Source organism: Clarias gariepinus, chromosome 11 (genome assembly GCF_024256425.1).
Source record: "Clarias gariepinus isolate MV-2021 ecotype Netherlands chromosome 11, CGAR_prim_01v2, whole genome shotgun sequence".
Lineage (NCBI taxonomy): Eukaryota > Metazoa > Chordata > Actinopteri > Siluriformes > Clariidae > Clarias > Clarias gariepinus.
This window is the reverse complement of record NC_071110.1, coordinates 11016988-11042114: the sequence shown is the minus strand read 5'-3', so window position 1 is coordinate 11042114 and position 25127 is coordinate 11016988. Positions and strand designations below refer to the sequence as shown.

The window sequence follows — 25127 nt, the reverse complement described above, 5'->3', positions numbered from 1 at the left end:
TGCTATACAGTGGACAGATGGTATATAAAGTGTATGCTATAAATTGTAAATCAGTTAATTAAATTAACCCGAATCGTTAAAGATTCAATTCACCTCTGACCCTGAGCTAAAACACTACATATTACATGTGTACATGTGTTCTACATGGTGAAGAATGCATAGGGTATTTTGTTCACATTAGAATGTCTACATATTAATGGTGGAGAATGCAACAGTCATTCTTTGTCATTATTATGAAACCCTACATAGCATAACCTGTCTTTGGATTGTCAAAGGAGACCAGAATATCCAGAGGAACCCCACCAAGTACAGGGAGAACATGCAATCTCTATGCACACAGAGCTAAGGTGGGAACCAAAACATTGACCCTTGGAATGTGACGCCACTGCTTACAAAGCCAACCTTTACAAAAACAGTCTCAATGACAATGCTAAATATATTACAGGTATTTCTGAAAATAAATTATAAATGAATACATTTTTAAAAATGCATGCAATGACATCTAGTTTGTCCATGACATACTGTAGTTAACAAACTAGGTAGTAAAATTAATCATTGGTAGTTAAAAAGAATTTGCTAACAACAAATTGTTAATCAACAGATTGTTCTATTAATAAAGAGCATTGGTTTTTCTATGTACAGTATGTATCGTGTTATGAAATGTAACCCAAATTATACAATGACTCATTTAGGTGTTGTTTTTGTCTAGTTTAGGCAAATATCCTATAAACATAAATTAATCTTAAGTGGAATTGTGACTTAAAGATTTAAAAATAAAGGAATGTACTGTCCTGTCTGGTAATTGGTTCCTTTTGCTTCAACTATGTCTCAATCTTGTTCCTAGGTTATTTCTTCATAGTATTTCATTGTGTATGTAACTACATTGCACCTTTTACTGGTGTTAAACATTTCCTTTATGTATCCAAGTCATAATTAGTCATGCTCTGGTTTGTTTTCCCCCACTTTGTTCTGATTTTAATCTCTGTCTGCCTATAGTAATAAAGAATCGATCTCTGATATCCACGACAGTACAGTAGTTCAATCGTAAATATGGACTATACCATAATTCTTGTACTGTGTATGCACAGCAAATTACTATGATTTGTAGATTATTAGAAACACTGAAATCATATGAAAAGTAATAAAAGTAATAGTAATAGTAAAAAAACTTTTTGCTGTGAGTAAAAAATTAAATTAATCATTTTAACTAGAGTTTAAAATTTTTATTCGATACACAGTCTCACATGTATATAACATAATACAGAAAGAAGCTGCGACAGACAATATGTTTTAATATGGTCAATATTATTAATTGTTGAGTTTTGTTGCTCATACATGTGTTTGTAAATAAAATTAATAGATTACATTGAGATATCTTACTACATTTCTCTCGGTCTCTTAGTTTCTTATTTTCTTTTCCTATTTCATCTGGGGAAACAGCACTTTTATTAACATTAATGATTGTTACGTTTTGTTGCTCGTACATATGTTTGTAAATAAAATGAATAGCATACATTGAAATATTTTATTACATTTATATTAGTATCTCAGTTTCTTATTTTTTTCCTGTTTTATCTGGGAAAACAGCACTTATAAAACAGCATGAGATTAAAACTAGCCAAGGTATTAAAAAAAAGGAAAAAAGGAAGAAAAAAACATCAGTTTCCTTATTTTGCACAGACAACAGGAAAAACAAAACAAAAACAGTATCACGCTGCATTCTGCATAGACTTTTTGGTCATCATTACATTTTCTGATGCATTTTAAAATCTGCAGTGTTGGTACAATCATCCTCATCATAATTCTATAAATGTTACAGAGAAAGAGAAAGTAAGGAATAAAATGGACTAAACAAACCTTAAAACTCCAGTCAGTTGAACTAAACAGCTGATTATAGGACAAGTTTGAGGATTTGTCCCCATTTTTATACAGTTATAAATAGAATTGGTTATATCAATAGTATTTGTACATAATTATTTACTTACTAATAAGTGGCCACCTCCTGATATGTAGGATTTTGTTTCTCTGCATTCAGAGTTTACAAAAAGAGAGAAATAAAAACACAGACATAAACAGCATATGCAAAGTGAAATACAGTATGTACAATAGAAAATCAATGTATTTTTTAACTGTACATGTACAGTTGTGTTGTTAATTTATTAACCATGTTGTTTTACAGTTTTTATCCAGCAGAAATCAACAAATAAGAAATTAGCAATACATAAGTTATACGCTTTGTCTTTGTCTTACCTGATAATAATAATAATAATAATAATAGAAATTATACAAGGAATGTACTGTACCGCTTTGGTGATGGAAAGCGGGGTTTTGAATATCCCGCAGATGAGTCCATTGCAGTGATATTGTTCACTCTATGAATAAAATGTTTTGTTTGTCAGTTTTTCTTTTTTGACTCAGTCACCTTTAAACACATACACTACCAATTAAACTCTGTAAAGCCTTTATAACATCTCTAATTTAAGGTGCAGTTAATCTGTGATTTCTGAGTCTGGTAACTCTAAATGAACTTCTCCGCTGCAGCAAAGGTACTGCAGGTCTTGCTTTCCTGGAATGGTCTTCATGAAAGCCAGTTTCATCAAGGTGCTTCATGGGTTTTGCAAATGCACTTAATAATACTGGCCTTAGAAGAACTATTTCCGAACAGCTGACCTTTGTATCTGAAAATAACAACAGACTATTGTTGCTGTTACGTACTGTACTTAAATAATTGAATATTCTGTTCTTTCAAAGTTTTGAGGGGGACTTCCGGGTAGTAGTGAAATGGAGTAGACATTTTTGTCTCGCCTTCCCATTCAATTCCCTGTGTCCTTTTATATACCCCTTTGACTTTTTCCAATAAACTACTAAGGCTAATTATATCTATACCTTTTTTCTTTTCTGAATAAGTATATATGTCCAAAATGACAACTAGAGCGGTGAAGGCATCTAGTAAAGAAGCCAAAGTACCCGCAATGTCGGGCAAGGTGAGCATGGCGGCCCTAACAGGCCTACTAGAAGAACATAGAGCGTCCTTAGTGGCCGAGTTTAAGACCGTTATTTCAGCATTGGACGTGAAGCTTGACTGTGTACAAGCCACTGTGTCTGAGTACGGCCAGAGGCTCTCCACGTTGGAGTCCCATGCGGAATGGAAACATCCCTCGCAGCGCTAGTGGAGAGCAATGCTAAACTCAAAACTAAGACCGCTGATCTGGAAGCGTGGAGCAGGCGGAATAGTATCAGAATAATCGGAGTGCCAGAATTCCTGGAAGGCCCACGACAAACGACTTTTTTCTCCGAGTTGCTTTTTGAGGTTTTTGGCAATCAGGTTCTACCTGCCCCGCCAGAACTGGACCGAGCGCACAGATCCCTCGCCTCTAAACCGAAAGCAGGGGGGAGGCCAAGAGCAGTTGTGGTCCGCTTTCATCACTACCAGTTAAAGGATAAGGTAGTCCACAAAGCGCGTGAAAACCGAGGGGAGCTTAAATATAAAGGGAATCCGATCGCCATCTATGAAAACTACAGCCCTGAAGTATTGAAACAGCGGGTTCAGTATCATGAAGTCATGGCCAAAATGTACAAACAGGGATTTAAACCGGCTCTTTTGTATTTGGCAAGGCTTCATATAACGACCAAAGAAGGGAACAACAAGTGGTTTACATCGGTGAAAGAGAGAAAGCGATATTTAGACTCTCAGTGTAATAGTTCGCTGTAATATTATGTGCCTGACACAGCTCTGCTTCTGGATGTGTTAAACAAGACACAGCACAGCTTATGCTAAAGCTCTACTGTTATAGGAACTCTGTAAGTTTGAAGCTGTATTAATCTAATATACACTTAATTTGTGATGGATTAATCAGTTTTCATTTGTTAGGTAATTGGAAATACATTTTTGGATTATGATTTTACATGTGGGGATTACAGTGAATTAACCTTAAGTAAAGGTTTGTAGGTTTAGCAGGAGTAGAAACGGAAGTAAGGTACCTGTAAAGGCACACAAGCTACTGTTCAGCTGTTTAAAGGGAGCTTAGAGGTAATTGTTTAGTATTATGTTATGTCTGTGTGGGGTTTTTTTTTCTTTTTTTTTTCTTTTTTTCTTCCTCAGTTCTGCATTACATGTATCGGGTTCATCCAATAGTTATTTCAGATCTAAATGGCTGGTAACCCGACGAAACTAAACACAGATATTAATTTTGTCTCTTGGAATGTAAAAGGTTTAAATAATTGTGTTTAGGCCAAAAAAGTTCTTTCACACTTACTGTACAGCTTCTTAACGGAGATATAATTTTTTTTACAAGAAACTCATCTCCGCACTTCAGATGTTTCTCAAATTAAAAGTGCATGGATCAGTCATTGCTTTCACTCCAAATTTGGCGTGAAGGCAAGAGGGGCTGCGATTCTTATGCTTAAAACCTTTGCTTTTAAACCAGAATCAATGACCTCAGATTCGTATGGCCATTATGTGATTGTGTCTGGTATTTTAAAAACAGTCCCCATTGTTTAGCGTGTGTATATGGCCCAAATTGGGATAATTATAAGTTCTTTGCTGATTTTTTTCTGTACTGCCTAACCTTGATAGTCACTACATAATTAAATAGGGAGATTCAATATTGGATAGGTCCTCCTCAAAACAATCAACGCTGACTAGCTCTGCCAGACTTTTAGAGTCTTACACCAAACAGATTGGTCTGTCCGATCCCTGGAGATCAAGATTTACGGCTAGCAAACCTTCTCTTTTTTTTTCACATGTTCACCATTCTTATTCACGAATCAATTTTTTTTCTTTTGGATAACAGAATGATGCATTCTATAAGCTACTGTGATTATCATAGTATAATCATTTCTGGTCATGCCCCCACCTCTTTGGACTTAATGTTCCTGCAAGCTACTGTAGGACCTATTTTAAGCAATGGAGATTTAGCTGACATTTACTTTCTGATAACGATTTCAAAGATTTTCTTGTAACCTATATAAATCTATATTTTGAAACGAACGACAACAACTCAGTTAGCAGTAGCATGTTATGGGAAGCTTTTAAGTGTTATATCCGAGGACAGATCATTTCATATGTTTGTCAGCTGAGGAGTTGTTGAGCTGAAATTTGGTTTCAGCTCAAAGTTTATAGCTTGGATTCAGTTACTGTACTCCCCCCTGTTGCATCAGTACATACCAATGCGACACATTCTAAAACGTTCCCCCTGCTTCGAGGTACATGGCAAAGTTTCCCCTTTTTCTTATAAATTATCCCTTTATGCAGATGACCTACTTTTATATATATATCCAACCCCATTTCATCGCTACCACCAATCCTGCTAATTTTTGACTTGTTTGGTAACTGTTCAGGTTACAAATTGAATCTTCAAAAAAGTGAGTTGTTTCCAATCAATCCAGCAGCTGAGATGCTGTCCAAATACCCTTTTCCTTTTAAGTGGACTCAGGAAGCATTCAGATATCTGTGTATTTTTGTTGCTAAAACAGTCGCGGTTGTTTTTAGAAAAAAATTTAATGCTTTGTTAGATGCTTACAGGGAAGATATACGGAGATGGTCCTCTCTTCCAATATCGCTAATTGATCATATTAATTTGGTCAAGATGACAATTCTGCCTTAAATCTTTTCCAACATACTGTATACCAATTTACATTAACAAATCTTTCTTTGTTACTTTGGACCAGATAACTCTTTTTTTGTGGCTTGGCCAACATGCACGAATTAGAAGAAAAGTTCTTAAACATCCAAGGTCAAAAGGGGGTCTTGCCTTACCAAACGTTCAAATTATTACTGGGCTTGCAATATTAACAAGGTTTTATATTGGCTTAACGCTTCTAGAGTTTCTGAACACCCTGTTTGGGCCCAAATAAAATTGTCATCTTCAAAGCCTTCCCTTTACTCACTGATCTGCTCTCAGCTTCCTATAATCACTAAAAATGTCTCAGACAGCTTAGTGGTGACCAATACTCTTAAAATATGGGTTAGTTTTAGAAAACATTTTGGGTTAATCACTCCATCTGTTCTTTCGCCTATAGTAAACAATATATCTTTTCTACCATCATGTACTGATGCGTTTTTTCTTGACTGGTCCTCTAGAGGTCTTATATCTATCAAAAACTTGTATGATGAAGGTATATTTTTGTCATTTTCTGAGCTGTCAGAAAAGTTTAATCTTTCTAAAACATCTGTTTCTTTCAGATAAGACATTTTGTACAAAATCAGTTTCCTCAGTTTCCTAACCTTCCTCCTGACTCGAAAATGGACACCATACTTGCTCTTAATCCACATAGTAAAAGGTTAATTTCTATCATAAACAGTGGTGTGAAAAACTATTTGCCCCCTTCCTGATTTCTTATTCTTTTGCATGTTTGTCACACAAAATGTTTCTGATCATCAAACACATTTAACTATTAGTCAAAGATATAGTAAACAGTCATAGTAAACAAAAATGCAGTTTTTAAATGATGGTTTTTATTATTTAGGGAGAAAAAAATCCAAACCTACATGGCCCTGTGTGAAAAAGTAATTGCTCCCTGAACCTAATAACTGCTTGGGCCACCCTTAGCAGCAATAACTGCAATCAAGCATTTGCAATAACTTGCAACGAGGCTTTTACAGCGCTCTGGAGAAATTTTGGCCCACTCATCTTTGCAGAATTGTTGTAATTCAGCTTTATTTGAGGGTTTTCTAGCATTAACCGCCTTTTTAAGGTCATGCCACAACATCTCAATAGGATTCAGGTCAGGACTTTGACTGGGCCACTCCAAAGTCTTCATTTTGTGTTTCTTCAGCCATTCAGAGGTGGATTTGCTGGTGTGTTTTGGGTCATTGTCCTGCTGCAGCACCCAAGATCGCTTAAGCTTGAGTTGATGAACAGATGGCCGGACATTCTCCTTCAGGATTTTTTGGTGGACAGTAGAACACAGTTCAGTCCAAACAGCTTAAAAAAGTGCATGTAGGCCTGTATGACCCCTTTAAAATAAAACAGACTTGTGTATCCAAATTATTGTGAATGTGTGTTTTTTGTATAGGCATTTGTGAAGGTTTCCATGTCACACACAAAGTTTTGGCCTGTCTTGGTTTAAGCTAACAAATGCAAATGTGCCAGGCCTCACAGGTAATGGGTGTGTTTTCAGAACAAAAGTGAGAGAACAATGGAGCTGACGGCATGTTAAAAAACTCAGCAGGGAAGCTAGCAGGTGTGAGGTCCAGGGAATTTACGCAAATTTTTGCAGGCCTAGTAAATCTAGTGTTAAAACTGGAAAAAATCCGCTTTTCTTTAAAAGGGTCTTTAAAAACCTTTTATAAAACATGGGAACCAGTGTTAAATTATATTGATACTATTGATCTATTACATGAAGATGCAGTAGAGGATTAATTTTTTTGGTTTGTTTGTTTTTTATGGTTTGGTTGTTTGTCTGGTTTTGTTGTTAGGGAGGGAGGAGGGTGGGGTTGAAAAGTTAAAATTTGAAATGCATGTTTTTGTATATTTACTATGTATCTTTTGTTAAATCCTAAAAAATATAATTGGGAAAAAAGTTTTGAAATCTCCAGTATTGTCCTAGAATGGAAAAAAGTGAATCCAAATGTTTGACTGTATGGAAACTTATATGTACTGTACCTGTATGTAAACTTTTGTTTACTTTTCTCCATCATTTATGACCTATTTTACCAAATATATTTACAATAAATAATAAATTAAATACATTATTTTGACACTATACCGTATGCATTTGGCACATATAGATTTAGATCTGCTTGGTCAGAATTATATACAGAATTCCCCAAACATTTTGCAATAGAAAGTCTTATTCTTATGTTTTTCCTGTTTTCCTATATTATTTGTTCCTTGCTCAGATGTAACTTTTTCATTTTAAAATAATAAACCAAGAGAATTAAGGAATAACCTAAAAAAAAAGACTTTTGTCCTTGACAATTCTTTGTCTGTAAAATCATTGTTGTATTGTTCTACTTTTTTCTTTTTGCTCTTGTGGAGTTTTTATACTTTTCCTGGTTTCTGACAATGCTGATATTCCTTGTTCTAAAACCAACCAATTTCCTGTGTCTTCAGCTAATGGTTTAATTGGCAGTGATTTAAGTTAAGTTTAACCAAATTTACAAATAAATTGGTCTATTGGCTGCTATTGTCAAGTGATCTCCAGAGCAGATCATCCAAACTATAGGCAACTTGGCTCAGATTTTATGCCAGATCCTGACCCAACTCTGCCAAAATTTTATTCAGGCTATTATTCTGTCACTGCATCCAGTGGCTGCTGAGAATTGAACCAAGCCCTTCTGCACGGCAGGCAAGAAACCTACCGCTGAACCACCAATACCACAATTTACACATAAATAAAACACAAAAGTACTTACATACTGTATCATGTTTTTTTTATATTTTACTAAACGTGTTACCTACTTGTTTTGCAGATCTGTACTGGACGCTGGACCTCTTCTGTAAATAAAAGATGATGATGACGATGATGATGGAAATAATAATTATAACATTATTCCCAGCTATTTTTCTTGTGATAAAATCATAAACATAACTTTGGAAGATAATTACCTGGAAAATCTGCTCCAGATGCTACGCCTAAGAAAGGTTTAGAACAAAATTACTGCAATTTAAGCTATTTATTCATGTTTATCAGGAAATAATAAGTTACTAAGTTAAGTGTGAGATATATTAAACAAATATACCTTTTCTCTGGTTTTGGTGGCCTTACAGGTGAGCTGTTGGTCATATTATCAACGTTATATAGTACAATTAGATTTTCAATAAATGTAAAAAACTTACAAAAATCCAAATCTTTTCAATTGTACTGTATAGAAATCTTTGCTCTTGCTTACTTTTGTCTATAATTTATGACCTATTTTACACAAATGCATTTACAATATATACTCACTCACTCACTCACTCACTCACTAATCGTCTAAAGTCTGTAGCTTAACCCTGTATACAGGTCATGGGGGATCCGGAGCCTATCCAAAGAGACTTAGGAGACGAGGCGGGGTACAACCTGAGCAGGGTGCCAATCTATTGCAGGTTACAAGCACATACAAACTCACACACTCATTTACACACTACGGGCAATTTTAGAAACAATAGCCTAATCAAATTTTTGGACTGTGGGAAACCTGAGTTCAGTACCTGGAGGAAACCCACCAAACACGGGGAGAACATCTTCATGCACACAGAGGCCGGATCCTAAAGGTGCAAGGTGACAATGCTAACCACTAAGCCACCGTGCTGTCCCCCAATTACCACATATAATAAAATGAAATATTAAAAAAATTAAAAATCTACTATATGGTATGCATTTGCCACATGCAGATTTAGATCTGCTTGTTCAGGTTACTATAGAGGATCCCCCAAAAGTTTTTAAAATGTAAAGTCCAATTGTGTTTTTCCTATTAACTAAAGACATTTGGTTTGGAAAGCGAAAGGATGGAAATGGAGATAAAAGTTTATAATTTTAGTTAGTTCAGTAAAGTAGGTTACTCAACTTTGACCATGCCATCCATTGTGTAAATCCATACATTTTATGTGATCAAAAATATTGGAACATTTTGTTTCTTTGTTTCTTGCTTAGATGTGACTTATTTGTTTGGGGCTTTTTTGTTTTAAAAAAAAATAAAACCCGAGGCCTTCTGCATGACAGTCAACAGGCTACCCCCTGAGCCCAATGTACACATAAATAAAGCACAAAATAACTTAAATATCAACATTTTTATATTCAGATAATTTTATTTTCTTTTTTTATATATATACAGTATACTGTACATATTATACCATAGTCTATGTGTGTTACTAAAATGTCACCTACTTTGTCACTGGACCTCTTCTGCAAATGAAACATGATGATGATGATGATGATGATGATGATGATGATAAAATAATTCCCATTTCCAGCAATTTTTTGTGGTATAATTATAACACAAAAACATAATTTGGGAAATAATTACCTGGAAAACCTGCTCCAGATGCTACGCCTAAGAATGATTTCAAACAGTACACTTTAATCTTTTCAGGATAAAGGTTTATTGGAAACTGTACAAAACTAGTAAAGTTCTATTGAAAAAAAATGACCTTTTCTCTGGTTTTGGTGGCCTTTCGGGTGAGCTGTTGGTCATATTAACAAAGTTATATATTACAATAATTTTTTAAAATAACTAATAAAAAAGACATTTATAATATAAAAGAATATTATGATTAGTATTTACCGGGTTTCCATGGGAGAGTTTAGCCAACTTGCAGTCCCATCGAATCTCCTTTACAATACAAGGTTAAGATAAAGGCATGATAAATACTTTTATTGCTTAATTTGGTAATGTGGATAAAGCACAAATATATAATCGCAGTGGAATTATAATACTGTAATCGAAATTATATTTAAACTGAACTGTTTTAATATTGGTCACCACAAGAAAATTGTATTTATCTGTTATTGATCCTAGAGGGCACTAATACATTAATATTCTCACACAGCTGATTGAATTCAAAGAAGAGTTTGTTCTAACCTGGATATCTGGCTCCAAATTGATCTTCTACTTTAAAAATAACAATAAAACATGTTTACCTCATTCTAATATTATAATGTTTATAATGTACATTTGCATTAAAAATAAAAGAAAAAAAAATCTTACCTTCTTTCAGGTGGTAATTCATCTGTAGTTGTTCTGTAATTGTAGGTACAGTATTAAATAGTAATAGTAATAATAAACGTTTTTTGGACAGAAAATAAAAATAATAAATATATAAACTTACTTTTGGACTTTTCTCTTAAAAATAATAATTCCAGCAGCAATACAAAGGAGCAACAATAAACATAAAGGAAGAATTATACCAAATCCTATGGTGTCCATACCCAGTCCTTCATATCCTAAAAAATACACAAAAGTCATACAACAAACAATAAAAGGATGGTTGTAAACAAACAAACCTAAGCTGAAAAACTTTACTCACGTTTCACATTTATTAAGGCTGAACTTTCCTGGTTCTTTTTCCCCCAGAAAGAAGCTCGACAAATGAGATTTTCGTCTTCTTCATAGCCAGTTGGAATAAAAGTAATTGTGGAGGTTGTTTCCCATTTGCCTGCGCTTCGCTCCACATGGCTCACCACTTCTCTGGCAGCCGGAACATTCCATGTGATAATTGGTGGATGTGATGAGCATGTATGTGTGACAGAACAGTTTATTGTAAAACGCTTGCCTGGCTCCATCTCTTCTGGAAGAGCTGATATCACAGGCTTGTCAGGAGATGCTGCATTTAAATACAGGAGCATTCAGCAAACTGTTTCATGTTCTTATAAAATCATAATTAAATAGTTGTACAAGAGAGGACATTTTAAACACAACTGGGCTCATAGCTATTATAACATGCATGTTATAACATGCGAAAACTTTTGTTTCACCTTTCATGATGATGAACACACAGCTGTGGTTGAACCTGTACTTATCATTGCCTTTTTCTGCATGAAAACAGAATGGCCCATTATCATGAGCTTGGACCTTATCAATCTCTAAAGTGCAGTTCTGCTCATCTGGATTCCCCAGAAGCTTTGTGCGTCCTTTAAAGTTGTCTATAACATTAGACTGTCCAGTGTGGAAGACATATTGGCCAGTACTGGTGTACCACAGAACTCGAAGGCGTGTAATAGGCATGTCACCTGACTTGAAAGTACAAGGTATCACCACACAGGACTTGGTCAAAGCACTGATCCGGGGTACCACATTCGCCTCTAAAATGTGGACAGCTGAAATCCAGCAAAAAAAACAAAAAAAAAAAAGCTTGTTAAAGTCTACACGCACATACACAGTGGCAAAAAGAAGCATGTGAGCCTTTAGGAATTCCATGGTTTTCTGAATTAATTTGTCATAAAATATAATCTGGTCTTCATCTACAAATATAATGTGCCTAAAATAATAAAACAAAATTTTTCTGATCTTTCATGTCTTTATTAAGTACAACCATAAAAACCTCCCTCAAATAATGACATCAACAAAGCTAATCGAGTCAGGTGTTAGCATACCTGGAGTCTTGCAAAGAAAATTAGTTTGAGGTGTGGACTAGAGCTACTTTGATTAAAAAACACTGATTAATAACCACTCACACCTATTAAGGTTTAATTCACACAAGAAGAATACGCTAATGTGAGCCATGCCCTGGCGAAAACTACTTTCAGGAGATCTATGATCAAAAGTTGTTGATTTACATGAAGCTGGAAAGGGTTGCAAATCCCATTCTAAAGTTAGGCAGAAGACACTTTGGGACTGTGGCAACTCTTCCCAAAAGTGGGCGCCCAGTCAAAATGTCCCAAAGAGCACAATGAAGACTCATCAGTGAGTAAAACAACAACCCTGAGTGACAGCCAATGATTTGAAAGCATAATTGGAACTGGCTAACTTTTGTGTTCATGAGTCTACAGTAAAACATTAAATAAGTAGAGTGTCCATGGCAGGACACCACAAAGGAAGCCGCTGCTCACTAAAAAGAAAATTGCTGCATGTCTAAATTTTGCAAAAGAGCACTGACACTCCGCAGGGATATTGACAAACTGTTTATGCACAGATGAAACTAAGATTGTATCTGTAAAGGACATACAGAACTACATCCGGCGTAAAAATGGCACTGCATATCCTCATGAAAACATCATCCCAACCATAAAGTATGGTGGAGAAACCCTCATGATTTGGGCCTGCTTTGCTGCCTCAGGGCCTGGCTAGACATCCAAAGAATATGAGTTTTGCCAGGAAGAATGGGCTGATATACTTATTATTTTCACTACCATTTTAAATGTTAACTGAGTGTGTTCAATAAAAACATGAAAGATCAGAATTTTTTTGTGTTATTATTTTAGGCACATTCTATTTGTCGATAACCTTGACTTAGATGAAGATCAAATTAACAAGAAATTAAGAAGATGCCATTAATTCTTGCCACTGTACACACACACGCACACACACACACACACACACACACACACACACACACATGCAAACACACTATAAAATCTAAAAGTGTTAAATTTGATCACAATACGATTAGGTGCATCTTAGATATTAAAAAGAAAGAAAAGAAAAGAAAACACATACTGTCATTCTCAAATGGATCCACCACCTTGGGTACATATCCTACAAAAAAATACAAATAGGTTATTTCAAGTAAATGTATCATGACCTTAAATCATACAATCATGAAGATGGACCCACTCACTTTGAACCTGTAAAACAATGGAAGTTGAGATTTCTCCTTTAGGCAGTTTTACAGTGCAAGTCAGTTTCTTGCCATCATCCTCCATTGAAGCTATAAATAATATATTGGAATAAGTGGCCCAGGTTAAGGATGGCCCTTTTTTAGTTCCCACAGTCTCTGGTATGTCTTTGTAGTTCCAGGTGAAAGTTGGAGGCTGGCTCTTGCAAGAATGGAAAACTGTACATGTGAAGTTATTTGCAACACCCTCTACAACATCGGCCACCTCAGGATCAATGGTTATATCCTTATAGGTACCTAAAAATGGAATTATAAACCTCTGTAAAGCATGTTATTTAAAATGCTAGACATTTACTGAGATTAAATAGTTATATGAATATCACATAGTAGTATTTCCTCATACTCTAGTGTCAATACTGTGTATACTGTAGTTCTAAATCATAAACCATGCTTAACAAATCATTCATAACTGATAACTTATGTTGAAACATAATGTGGCAAAATTTATTTAAGTTGTGTTAGTGACCAGTTTAAGGACACTGAAGCTGGGAGACCCCACCACTTCCTCCAACACAAACAAAAACAGAAGTAAATAATTAAAATATTTATCATTTATATTGGTGCAGCAACAACTGAATGATGAGTAGTTTAATGAGGTTAATATTTGACTTTACCCACTCCACACAAATATAGAAAAACAATTGTTTAAGACCAGTATAATATCAGGACAGCTTTTGTGATAATCAGAAGAAATAAACGACCCTGTTGTCCAAGCATTATGACTTACACTGAGCATTGAGATCGATTTGTGATTCAGATATCTTTCCTCCATGGAATGTGGCTTTACATGTAACAGTTTGTTCTTCTTCTTTAATTATGAATGTGTGAATTCTGGTTAGCTCCCAAAAGCCATCTTGTACTGGATTGTGTACAGAAACGTCTGTATCAAGTGCCTTCCCCACAGACAGACTTGGTGGTTTGGACGGACATGTATGAAGGACACTACAGGACACTGTGACTTGCTCTCCCACTCTTGGTATACCAATAATGCTTAGTTTTGGTTTATCAGCTTGTTCTGTCAAAAACAAACAGCAGACTAGATTGTAAATCAAACACAGTATTTAGCAATCTAACATATCTCCATAAAAGTGTCTTTACCTTTTATTTGGAGTTCAATAGATTTGTCATGGAAATCCTCCTTGTGAAATGTATCAACTGATTTTGGATCCATCCAAAGATACAGTCTATCCCCATTGTACTGCAGTTCAAGTTGCATGATTTCCAAACTGCAATTTTTCTCACTAGTTAAACCATACAGTCTTGTCTTGCCAAAATATTTCCTAGTAACAGTCTCACCATCTGGGCTATACACCAAGGGGTACTGTGATGTAGAGTATAGGTACCATTTCACCTCAACATCGGCAGGTTTTTCTGTGCTTTTTCTGAAGTCAAAGCTGCAGGGAATGACCAGACAGGTGCCTTGAAGGCCAGTCATCTTACTGGGCATTGAATACGTCCAATCCAGTGAAAACATCCCCCCTTCATTAAGGAACAAATAATGCAGTATTCAGTGAAGAGAATTTGTTTAAGAATTACTATTTTACTATGTTCAATGAGCAGTGAATGTTTAAAAGAAAACATTTGAGTTTTTACTACAGTATACTGTAAACAGATGTGAACCAAAAAGTAATGAAAAAAAGTTAATAGTTACACATTTTTTAAATATTTTTTATTTATGACTAGGGCTGAATTGTAGCTAGAACAGATAGTTTGTATTTTTTAGAATCAAATGGTCAAACAAACGTACTTTTTACTTTTAAAGTAACATGATCTGAAGACTCTCCCTCTGTAGTTTGAATTGTGCATGTTAATGTCTTTCCATGGTCGTCCCACGATGCTTTCAGTTTCAAAGTGGAAACTGTTCTCCAAATGTGGGAGTCAACCTTATGTGTTTCAGAAGAAACAGGCATGTTTTGGTAATTCCAGATTATGTTTGGCTTTTGTTTTTGACATGTGTGGGTCACAGTACAAGTAAAGCTTTTCTCAATTCCTTCCATAACTTCATCTTGGGTTGGACTTATTACAGGTTTGTGAAAGTCACCTAAAAACATTGTGAAAAGTTCATTAAAGGAAAAAAATGTGAAGCTTACAGTACATGCAGACACAACTGCCTTTGAGGTAAAAAGATTGGTGATAATTTCAGACTCACATAAAGGATTAACACTGATTTCAGTCTTCGATGTTTGTCCACCTGCGTAACTCACAGTACAAGTAACGGATTTATCATTTTCCTCAACAGTCCAGGTACTCTCTACAGTTGACCTCCATTTTCCATCATGAAGGGGTGTGTGAGTTAAACTTTGAGTGTCATGAGAAACACTCAGGCTCAATGATGGAGGTGTTGAAGGACAAGTGTGTAGCACACTGCAGGACAACGTTACTGGCTTACCAACTTTGGCTATGCCAAGAAGATCTGCCTCTGGTTTTTCAACAATATCTTTAACAGGTAAGTAAATAATTTGTGAGTGATACAAAACATTTACAAGGGAGAAATAATGGTTATTTTGTATTATAATTCATCCATGTGATTTTAAGGGTTTAGTGAGATATGTATCTCCATCATGCAAACAACTGAAATCATTTGCTTCTGGTTTTGTTTGTTCTTTGTTTGTACTCAAACCATACTCACATTACTACCATGATAAAGTTTTAATTAGTATCACTAAAAAAAAGAATATCCAAAATATTATACAAATGTTGTTTATGTGATTTTACCTGTTACCTCGAGGACAATAGTTACATGATCAAAATTTTTGTTGTGGTATGATTCAATAGAATTTGGGTCCATCCAGGGAAACAGTTTCTCCTGACTATGTTGCATTTCAAGCGGCTGGATCTTCAAGCTGCAGTTTTTGTCATTTGAGGATCCATATAAACTTGTCTTTCCTTTAAACCGATTAATGATATTGTGTGTTGATTGGTCATATACCAAAGAGTAACCTGTAGTGGAGAGTTTATACCATTTTACATTTGTCCTGCTAGGCTGGACATTTTTGAATTCATAATTGCAGGGAATGACCACACAGGAACCTCGGACACCAGTAATTGTGTTGGGTATTGTGAAACTCCAGTCAAGTGAGCCCATTGATCCTGTAACAAAAATACACATAAAAGGTTATTATATGTTATTTTTTTTATAATATCTTGCTAAATGTCTTTAATTCCAAATATGAATGAGAATGATGCTACGTTCTTCATACAATTGCTAGCCGTAAAGCATTCCTAATTTAGGAGCTGGCGAATGCAATTTTCATGAGAATGTGTTGAATGATGGACATGCATGTCAAAAATCTAAATTAAGCATATAGGTAACCAGAAGGCCTTAACATCAAAAGTCCTTACTCACTTTGAATTCTTAAGGTGATTTCCACTGTCTGAACATTCCCTTTAAAATCTGCTTGGCAGGTAATTGTCTTGCCATTATCACTGGCTTTCGGAGTGAACTTTAGTGTGGACTTAGCTATCTGTTTTGTTCCATGCTTTGTTACGTGAAATGTGCTGCCAGGTAACTGTTCCCCACTCCACATAATGTAAGGTCGGTCTCTGGAACACATGTATGTAACAAAACAAACAATGTCTTGTTCCACACCCTCAAGAAACTCAGTGTTTGAATCAGAACTAATCTGAGCTTGGTCAATGGGACCTATAGCAGATAAAACAGGATTATACTGTGTAATACAATACACATTAACAAAATCATACAAAAAATATAAATGACCAACTGATACATTTAAATATTATTTCTTTTAATAATACTTTTAAACTGTAAATGTGCATTGATTCAGACTCACATAAAGGATTAAGAGGGATTTCAGTCTTTGATTTCTGTCCACCTGCATAACTCACAGAACAAGTAACAAAATTATCATTTTCCTCAACTGTCCACGTTATCTCTTTTGTTGCCTTCCATTTTCCATGATATAAGGGTGTGTGGATAAAACGTGAAGACCCACGTGATATACTGAAGCTGAGTGTTGGGGGTTTTGGAGGACAGGTGTGTATCACACTACAAGACAATGTCACAGGCTCGCCAACTGTAGCCCTACCAAGAACTTCTGCTTGTGGTTTCTCAGCAGTATCTGTAAAGACAAAAAATCCCCCATGCAGAGGGTTGCAATCTTCAGATTCCTACAATTTAAACCTGCAAAACTATACTCTTCTTGTAGAGATCATCATTTATGTATCTTTAACAGTATGATTTTTGCACTGCACTGCTGATAAAATATTATTTGGCTGATTGGATAACTTTTAGGTTTTCCTAGTAAAGTGCTTAGTGAGTGTTTATTATCTTTGTTTTCATTTTTTTAATAAATGATTATAAATAGAAAGTAAATGTAAAACATTTGACAGATTTTATATTATATTGATATATTCCTGAACCTAGTAAAAGCATAGAATTTACCTGTCACCTCAAGAGCAATAGTTTCCTCTGCAACATTTTTTCGGTGGTAAGTATCAGGAGGATTCTGGTCCATCCAGGGGAACAGTCTTTCCCGATTATGTGACATGTCAAGAGGCTGGATCTTTAAGCTGCAGTTCTTTTCATTTGAGGATCCATATAAACTTGTCTTCCCTTTGAACTTAGGAATGATATTGTGAGATGATTGGCTATATATCAGATCTGATGTGGTGAGTGTTTTTGAATACCATTTTACATCTACACCACTACGGTCAGAGGTTTTAAATTTATAACTGCACGGAATGACCACACAGGACCCTCGAATGCCATTGATTGCACTGGGCATTGTGAAACTCCAGTCAAGTGAGCCCATTGACACTACAAACAAAAATACACATAAATGTTTACTATACCTTTTTTATGATGCAATACCCAATATCTAGAAATCCAAAAATGTGCAATACCAGCTCTTAAGAGACACAACAGAAATACACTGTAGGTCTAACCTTCAGCATTTATAATCTATTTATTATCTTACGTAAATTAAAATTAATTAGCAGTTAAAAGAATGCGCTAAATGCATTTTAAAGTTATATGCATACATATGCAGTCAAGAAAAAACAGAGAAGGACACAAGTGACTAAAAAGTCCTTAACCCCAGAAACTCATACTCACTCTTGACTCTTAAAGTAATTTTCACTCTTTGAATCATCCCTTTAAAGTTTGTTTGGCAGGTAATGGTCTTCCTATGATCATCAGCCTTTGCTTTAAACTTTAATGTAGATCTAGCTTCATATTTGATTCCCTGTTTGCGAATGTAAGTGTTAATTCCATTAAAGATTCCATCGTTCCAAGTAATTTGAGGCCAGGCACTGGAGCACATGTATGTAACAGAGCAAACAATGTCTTGTTCCACACCCTCTAGAAACTCTGTGTTTGAGTCAGGAGTAATCTGGGCTTTATCAATGAAACCTAAAACACACATGATACAATTAACACATTATGCAAGACAATACATCTTAATAAAATTGACCTCAAAACAGATGTATTTACTCTAATAATTTATTACTTTGCATACAGAAAAAAAAGAGAATGCGCTAAACCATCTCTTTTTAAGAGAGAAAATATTGCATTCAGAAGTACTCTACACAGTATTGTATGTAAAATATTACTTACACTCTGCATTATGTATTTTGGTAGTGGATGCTGAGAGCCCACCACTGTGTGTAGCAGAACAATCAACTCGGTGTGTTTCAGACTCGACAACCCCATGACGTGTTAGCGTGATTTCCCATTTGCCATCACCAATAGGGTTGTCTGTCAAAATGTCAGATGTTTTTTGTATCCCACTCAGACTTAGAGAGGGGGGATTGTAAGGACAGGTGTGATATGTTATACATCGAACTTTAATTTTTTCCCCTATTTTATCCCCTTCAGAGATGTAAACTTCAGGCTTTGGTGCAGATGCTGTCATTTAAAGTGGAGGAAAAAAATAGAAAACAAAAAACTTCTCTAAATCACATTTAGTTTTTAATATTACTTATAGAAAAGCTGTGTTTTTACAAGTAAGCAATTAATCAATTAATAACCAACAAACAGACAAGTAAATAAATAAATGAATAAATAAATAACTTTTTTAACTATTAACATTATTGACATTATTTATTGGACAAATGGTAATTAAATGTAACACTTACATTGAACATGAATTAGTGTAGTGACATCATAGAATTTGTAAGTTGTCCTTCCAACATTTTCCGGGTCAATCCAAGCATATATTCTGTCTCCATTATGGGAATATCTAAGGTCTTTAATCAGTAGACTGCAGTCCCTATATGTTCCCTTATATAAGCTGGTTCTTCCTCTGTACCTTTCAATCACTGAATAAGGGTCCCTACTGTCAAGCACTAGAGGATATCCACGGCTAACATACTGATACCACACTATGCGATTAGGGTTATAAGGTGGATAGTATGAATAGGAGAATGTACATGGTATAACAAGGCAGGATTTGTGTAGACCAGAAATGCTTGATGGCATGTTTACTGACCAGGCCCAGGTGCTGTTGAACAGGATGCCTGTGTGTGAAATTTGTTAGTAGTTTATTTTTTTGTTCACAACACACTGTTTGTGCTAAACATTAAAAGAATTTAGGCTTGAAGCACACTGTACCATGAAGTAGTATATCAAATAGTAGCAAACTTTTCATTTTCTCAGGTTGAAGAAATAAGGATAAACAGACCTGTTGACACAAGAATGCACATGGTTTAATGCTAATGACATTATAAGGCAATTTTCTTAGTATATAGTTTCAAGACTTATTATATAGATACAGATAGATACAAATGAATACAGAAAGTCTATTATGTTCATTAGTTGAGGCGATAAAAATAGGCATTATATTAATTTTAATCAGTTTGCTTGACAAACATAAGTTTTTAAAATAGCGTATTGCAATGAAATATTTTCCACCATAGAAGCAATTTGTGTTGCAGATGTGTGATCTACATATAGTTTATAAATAAATAAATAACTTTTCTCCAGTTACTTGGAATCTTGATTAGCCTGTTCAGTCCATGTAATCCTGACAGCAATACACACTTTCTCTTTTAAGAAACAATTACAGCCTAACTATGAAAATTATAAGTAACTTTGGGGACAACATGCACATGGAAAACACACCGCTCATGACCCAGAAGCGACTCAAATACTCTTTTAATTTGTCCTGTAACACCTTAAAAAAAAAAATACAGGTAAATATTTTGCATTGTGTATCTCTAAGCAAATGCCGTGTCTGTGCTTTTGGTAACTTAAATGCAACAGAGGGTGCTGTCTACAATTAAAACTGATAAAAAAAAAATATTTTTTTCTCATACACAATCTGCAAGTATGGGAAAAAAGTGCGCTGAATAATAAACAAAGCTCATTTAAATTGAATGTATTTAGATTAAATTAAATTAAGATGTTAGATCAATAAACAGAGAATACGGCTTAATAAAACATGCATAATTTATAATCGTTGAGTCAATCTCTCTCATGATTCACTTGAATTTAATGCGGTTCTGTTTTGATTTGAATTACGGGGCATAAAAGATGTCCTGAAAAAAATAAGAACATGAACTAAAAGCAATCACACTATTAATTCATGTGGTCCACATACTGTACTCTGTTTTGAACATCAAAAATAATATAATGACTAAAAATGTGAATATAAAATGTCTCCTTTTTAATAGGACTGAGCTCTGAGCCTCTTGCATAGAATGCACATTTTCTCAAATAGAGGAAAGATAAGGTTTTCCAGCCATGCAGACAGATGAGTCAGAGTAGACTTTTCCATGCAGTAATTCTGAGAGCTACTATTGAAATGCCTGCAAAGTCTCATTGGCTTTCTGACAATTTCTTGCAATCGACATGTCTGTGGGGAATAATAACTAGAAAGCTTGGGGTACAGGAAGTACATAAGTATACTGTAGTTGGCAGGGTGAAGCTGATATCTGTTGCTAACAAATTTAGTGCCCAAAAATAAGCTACTAATACAGATGCTGAGTGATGTATAATGTATAGATGCAATTTATAAACCACCATAAACCAAAAATTTATGTGAAACATGCACATGATAAAATAGAACTTATACTTTCAAGCATCTTCCCAGTTCCTTTTACAGTGATTATGAGAGAATGGCTCACATGACAAAAAAAAAAAAAAAAGAAGCAGAAATAGATCTGGGTACATTTGGGTTTGAAAGAAACCTTCTGGCAGTATTTGTAATAAATATTAAGTAATGTTTTATGTCTTACTTTTGGCAGTGAAGTGGTGAGATAGCATTCCCAAAGCATGTGGTAAACATTAAACTAAAATTTTATAAAATGTACTGTAGAGGTTATAGATGATGAGATTAACTTAATCAAATGACCGACCTCTTGTGACACCAGTTGTGTTTAATGCTCAAAAAATGAAGTGCAGCAGTTTGGACACAGTGTTAAGAGGCAGTCTCAAATTGCGAGGGAATCTTTTGCTCACTTTTAGATTATATACTTTTAATCTTCATCCACTTTAATAGAAATACATACATACCTGCTCATTCATGTAGCTATCTAAACAGCCAGTCACCTGGCAGCAGCACAATGCATAATTAGTGCAGATACAGTTCAATAGCTTCACTTAATATTCACATTAAGCATCAGAATGGGTTTTTTGTTCTGTTTGTTGGTTTTTGTTTCTCTTTTGTATAACCTGAATTCTGAAAAAGTTAGGATTTTTTTTATTATTTAATCAAATAAAAACTAAGAGACTTTTAAAAAACATGAGCCAATAATTTAATTACAAAACAACATAGAGAACATAACAAATGTTTAAACTGAGAAATTTTACACACACAAAGACTGTTTTTAGATGCCCATGGTCTCTGGGCCCTCAGACGACACTGCATCACTCATCAGCATGATTGTGTCATTGACATTACTAAATGGGCCCAGAAATACTTCCAGACACAACTGTCGGTAAACACAATCCGACCGTGCCACCTGCAGATGCCAACTAAAACTCTATCATGCAAAAAGGAAGCCACATGTGAACCTGGTCCAGAAGTGTATCATGGCCTGTGGGCCAAAGCTCACTTAAAATTGACAGTTTCAAAGTGAAAAAGTGTTCTATGGTCAAATGGGTCCAAATTTGACATTCTTGTTGGAAATCATGGGCACTGTATTCTCCGGGCTAAAGAGGAGGGAGACCATCCATATCAGCGTTCTGTTTAAAAGTCAGCATCTCTGATGGTATGGAGTGCATAAGTGATAATGGTATGGGCAGGCTGCATGTTTTGGAAGGCAGTATGAATGCTGAAATGTATATAAAGTTTTAAAATAACGTTTATTTCAAGGAAGGCTTGTGTATTTTAGCAGGACAATGCGAAACCACATACAGTAGTGCAGCTACTGTATTACAACAGCATGACTTCCTAGTAGAAGAGTCTGGGTGCTGAACTGGCTTGCCTGCAGTTCAGATCTTTCACCTATGGAGTTGGAAACCTATATAGGGCAAGAATATGACCAAATTCTACAGGTATCAAATTTGAAATGAGCTCATTTTGTGCATGTTGTTGTTGTTGTTGGTCTTTCGGCTGCTCCCGGCAAGGGGTCACCACAGCGGAATACCCAGTCCGCACTACAACTTGGCACAGGTTTTACGCCGGATGCCCTTCCTGACGCAACCCTCCCATTTTATCCGGGCTTAGGACCGGCACTGCATCCAGTGGCAGGGGTTTGGGCACTAGCTGGGAATCGAACCCGGGCCTTCCGCATGGCAGCCGAAACACCTACCAATTGTAAAATTCCTCAGTTTAAACATGAATGTTCATTATGTCTATTGTGAATAAAATATTGACTCATGGGATTTAAAAGTTTTTAGTTTTTTATTTTATTATTTTTTTAAAAATTGTCCCAACTTTTGGGTTGTATATTAAAAAAGGTCTAAATATAAATATCAAATAGTTAAATTAGATAATTGTAAAACTGCTCATGTTCATGTACAGTGTCGTATTGTCTGTTGTCATTTAGTGATGCAAGTCTGTACTATGGTTTAATAATTGTAAGTCAATCCTGAGTCTGCCTTAAATCTATGTTCTAAATGTAATATACTGTAATGTTATTTGTTTAGCAATATTATTATTTCTACAGATAGATAGTACATACTTTACAAATACAAATACAAAACACAATAAATTAAAAATATATAACTAGCAATTTTTAACATTTGATAATGTTCCACATATAATAGTGTAATCAAGGTAGCCATCACCTCTCTTTTTACCAGTCACGCAGTTTACGTACTCACACACGCATGCACGCACAAACACACACACACACACACACACACACACACAGCTGCAAGCATTATATCATTACATGCTCTACATTACATACCGTATAATGCATAGTAATTTTGCAGTTACAAAATGGCCAATGGTTCGGATCAGACACCATACAGTATAAACTAGGCAAAAAGGTCCAGATATAAGAGAAATTAAGACAATTATTTCTGTACTTACAAAGTAGATAAATTGTATTTCTCATCAGAAATCTATTCCACATGAATCAACTCCTTACATTACAGCTGTAGTAGTGCACATAAACTCTTTTACTTAGATAAGCTTAATCAGACTTTTTTTTTCTAATCAGAAACAAGTGTGTCCCACCAACTCAAAAAACAATGCTGCAAGAAATAACACATGTCAGCTCATGCATTTATAAGCAAATAGTGCGTGCTAGGAGGAGGGAGGGGGTATATTATTTTTGTATACCAGCACAGTTTGTCATATGTTTACCCTGTTCTACCACAATGATTTACCATCATGAATTGTCATGCATTCTAGTTAGATTTACAATTGTAAAAGGAAAAAAATATATATTTAAAATAAGGCTTATGTGTAGAAATAATTAAGGGTACTAAATCTGATTATAGTATTGGAACCTACTAAAATTCACAAGCATAGTCAGCTTTTACTTATAAAAGCTAAAAAATATAAAAGTGTATAAAAGTGAGATCACTGCTGTTCAAGAGGTAGAGAAAAGTTTTGTTTGTTTGTTTGTTTTTTTTCTCTTCCTTTTTCCCCCAAGAGCTACCTGAAACGTGGCCTCTCAATCAAGTTCTAGAAGACCTTCTGATCATGCTGGGGAAGGCAGACTGCCATTAAATAGCTGTAGTGCAGTCGTGACCTTGCCACCAAAGAAAGGTGACTTTACTGACCTAAGGGACTAGTGTCTGATCTTGTTTATATGCATTGAGTATAAGATGCTCTCAGAAGCGTTAGCAGTAAGACTGGGGAAGGTAAGTGGAGCTTCACTTTGACCAGATAATTGTCTGATAATATATGTCTGATAATTGATAATAAATGACCTGCCAGATCATTCTTTGATGATATACACCAAATTTGGGACCTTTTGGTCATCTCCAGACTATTGGGGCTGAAGAGTGGTCTTATAATTAATAATTGGGTTGAATGCAACATTTCTGGTGGGCTTTATAGCCTTAATCAAGGTTTTGTTTAGTGGCGTTGAGATGTTCTGTAGGATAACAGTGCGGCAGTTCATGTGCACTCTTTTAAAGTGTATAAGGGTATAGGCATTGCTATTCTCTGAATGGCGTGCTACTGTATACAGTACACCCTAGCCATAGAACCAGAGTTGTATAAAATAAAAAGCAAAATCAGTGATCTATAAATACTTAGCTGTAATACCAGTATCCATTACTGTGGATTAGCATATGCAGATATAATTGTGGTAAATGGTAAATGTTATATCATCTGAAAAAGTAAATTGGAACAAGAGTAAAGTCATTTTTATAGAGGATTCTACAGGTAGGGAACCAGGTGTTAAAACCTGGGAGTGTGTGACAAGTTGCATCGGAACTTAATTTACCACTAATGAAGAGCAGTAACACAATATTGCACAGGACTGTTTCTTAGTCTTGGCAAG

At 35.2% G+C, this 25127-nt stretch overlaps 1 protein-coding gene and 1 long non-coding RNA gene across 2 annotated transcripts; both read right to left on the bottom strand.

Moving 5' to 3' along the window:
- Positions 1-9952: 9952 nt before the first annotated feature.
- On the bottom strand, positions 9953-10260 carry LOC128532927 (uncharacterized). The gene is made up of 3 exons (XR_008361331.1): positions 10211-10260; positions 10077-10109; positions 9953-9979 (listed from the first exon to the last, which is right to left on the bottom strand). It is a non-coding gene; the product is annotated as an uncharacterized LOC128532927 (long non-coding RNA).
- A 490-nt stretch (positions 10261-10750) lies between these two features.
- On the bottom strand, positions 10751-23806 carry LOC128533304 (uncharacterized). The gene is made up of 18 exons (XM_053507544.1): positions 23702-23806; positions 19831-19900; positions 19356-19736; positions 18835-19125; positions 18334-18630; positions 17662-18036; positions 17051-17338; positions 16606-16902; positions 15975-16349; positions 15409-15696; positions 15007-15300; positions 14358-14738; positions 13987-14274; positions 13203-13496; positions 13082-13120; positions 11401-11742; positions 10953-11249; positions 10751-10869 (listed from the first exon to the last, which is right to left on the bottom strand). The coding sequence occupies exons 2-18, from the start codon at positions 19865-19867 to the stop codon at positions 10751-10753; spliced, it is 4683 nt and encodes a 1560-aa protein (XP_053363519.1). The 5' UTR covers positions 19868-19900; positions 23702-23806.
- Between the last annotated feature and the right edge of the window lie 1321 nt (positions 23807-25127).

What these genes read in the sequence shown, in the direction of transcription:
- LOC128533304 (XM_053507544.1), bottom strand. Translation starts at nt 19,867, where the DNA reads ATGAAAAGTTTGCTACTATTTGATATACTACTTCATG. An exon ending in TGTTACTTTAAAAGTAAAAA is followed by an intron (nt 14,739 to 15,006) that starts GTACGTTTGTTT and finishes TCCTTAATGAAG; the next exon opens with GGGGGATGTTTTCACTGGAT. An exon ending in GGATCCATTTGAGAATGACA is followed by an intron (nt 11,743 to 13,081) that starts GTATGTGTTTTC and finishes GCTGGATTTCAG; the next exon opens with CTGTCCACATTTTAGAGGCG.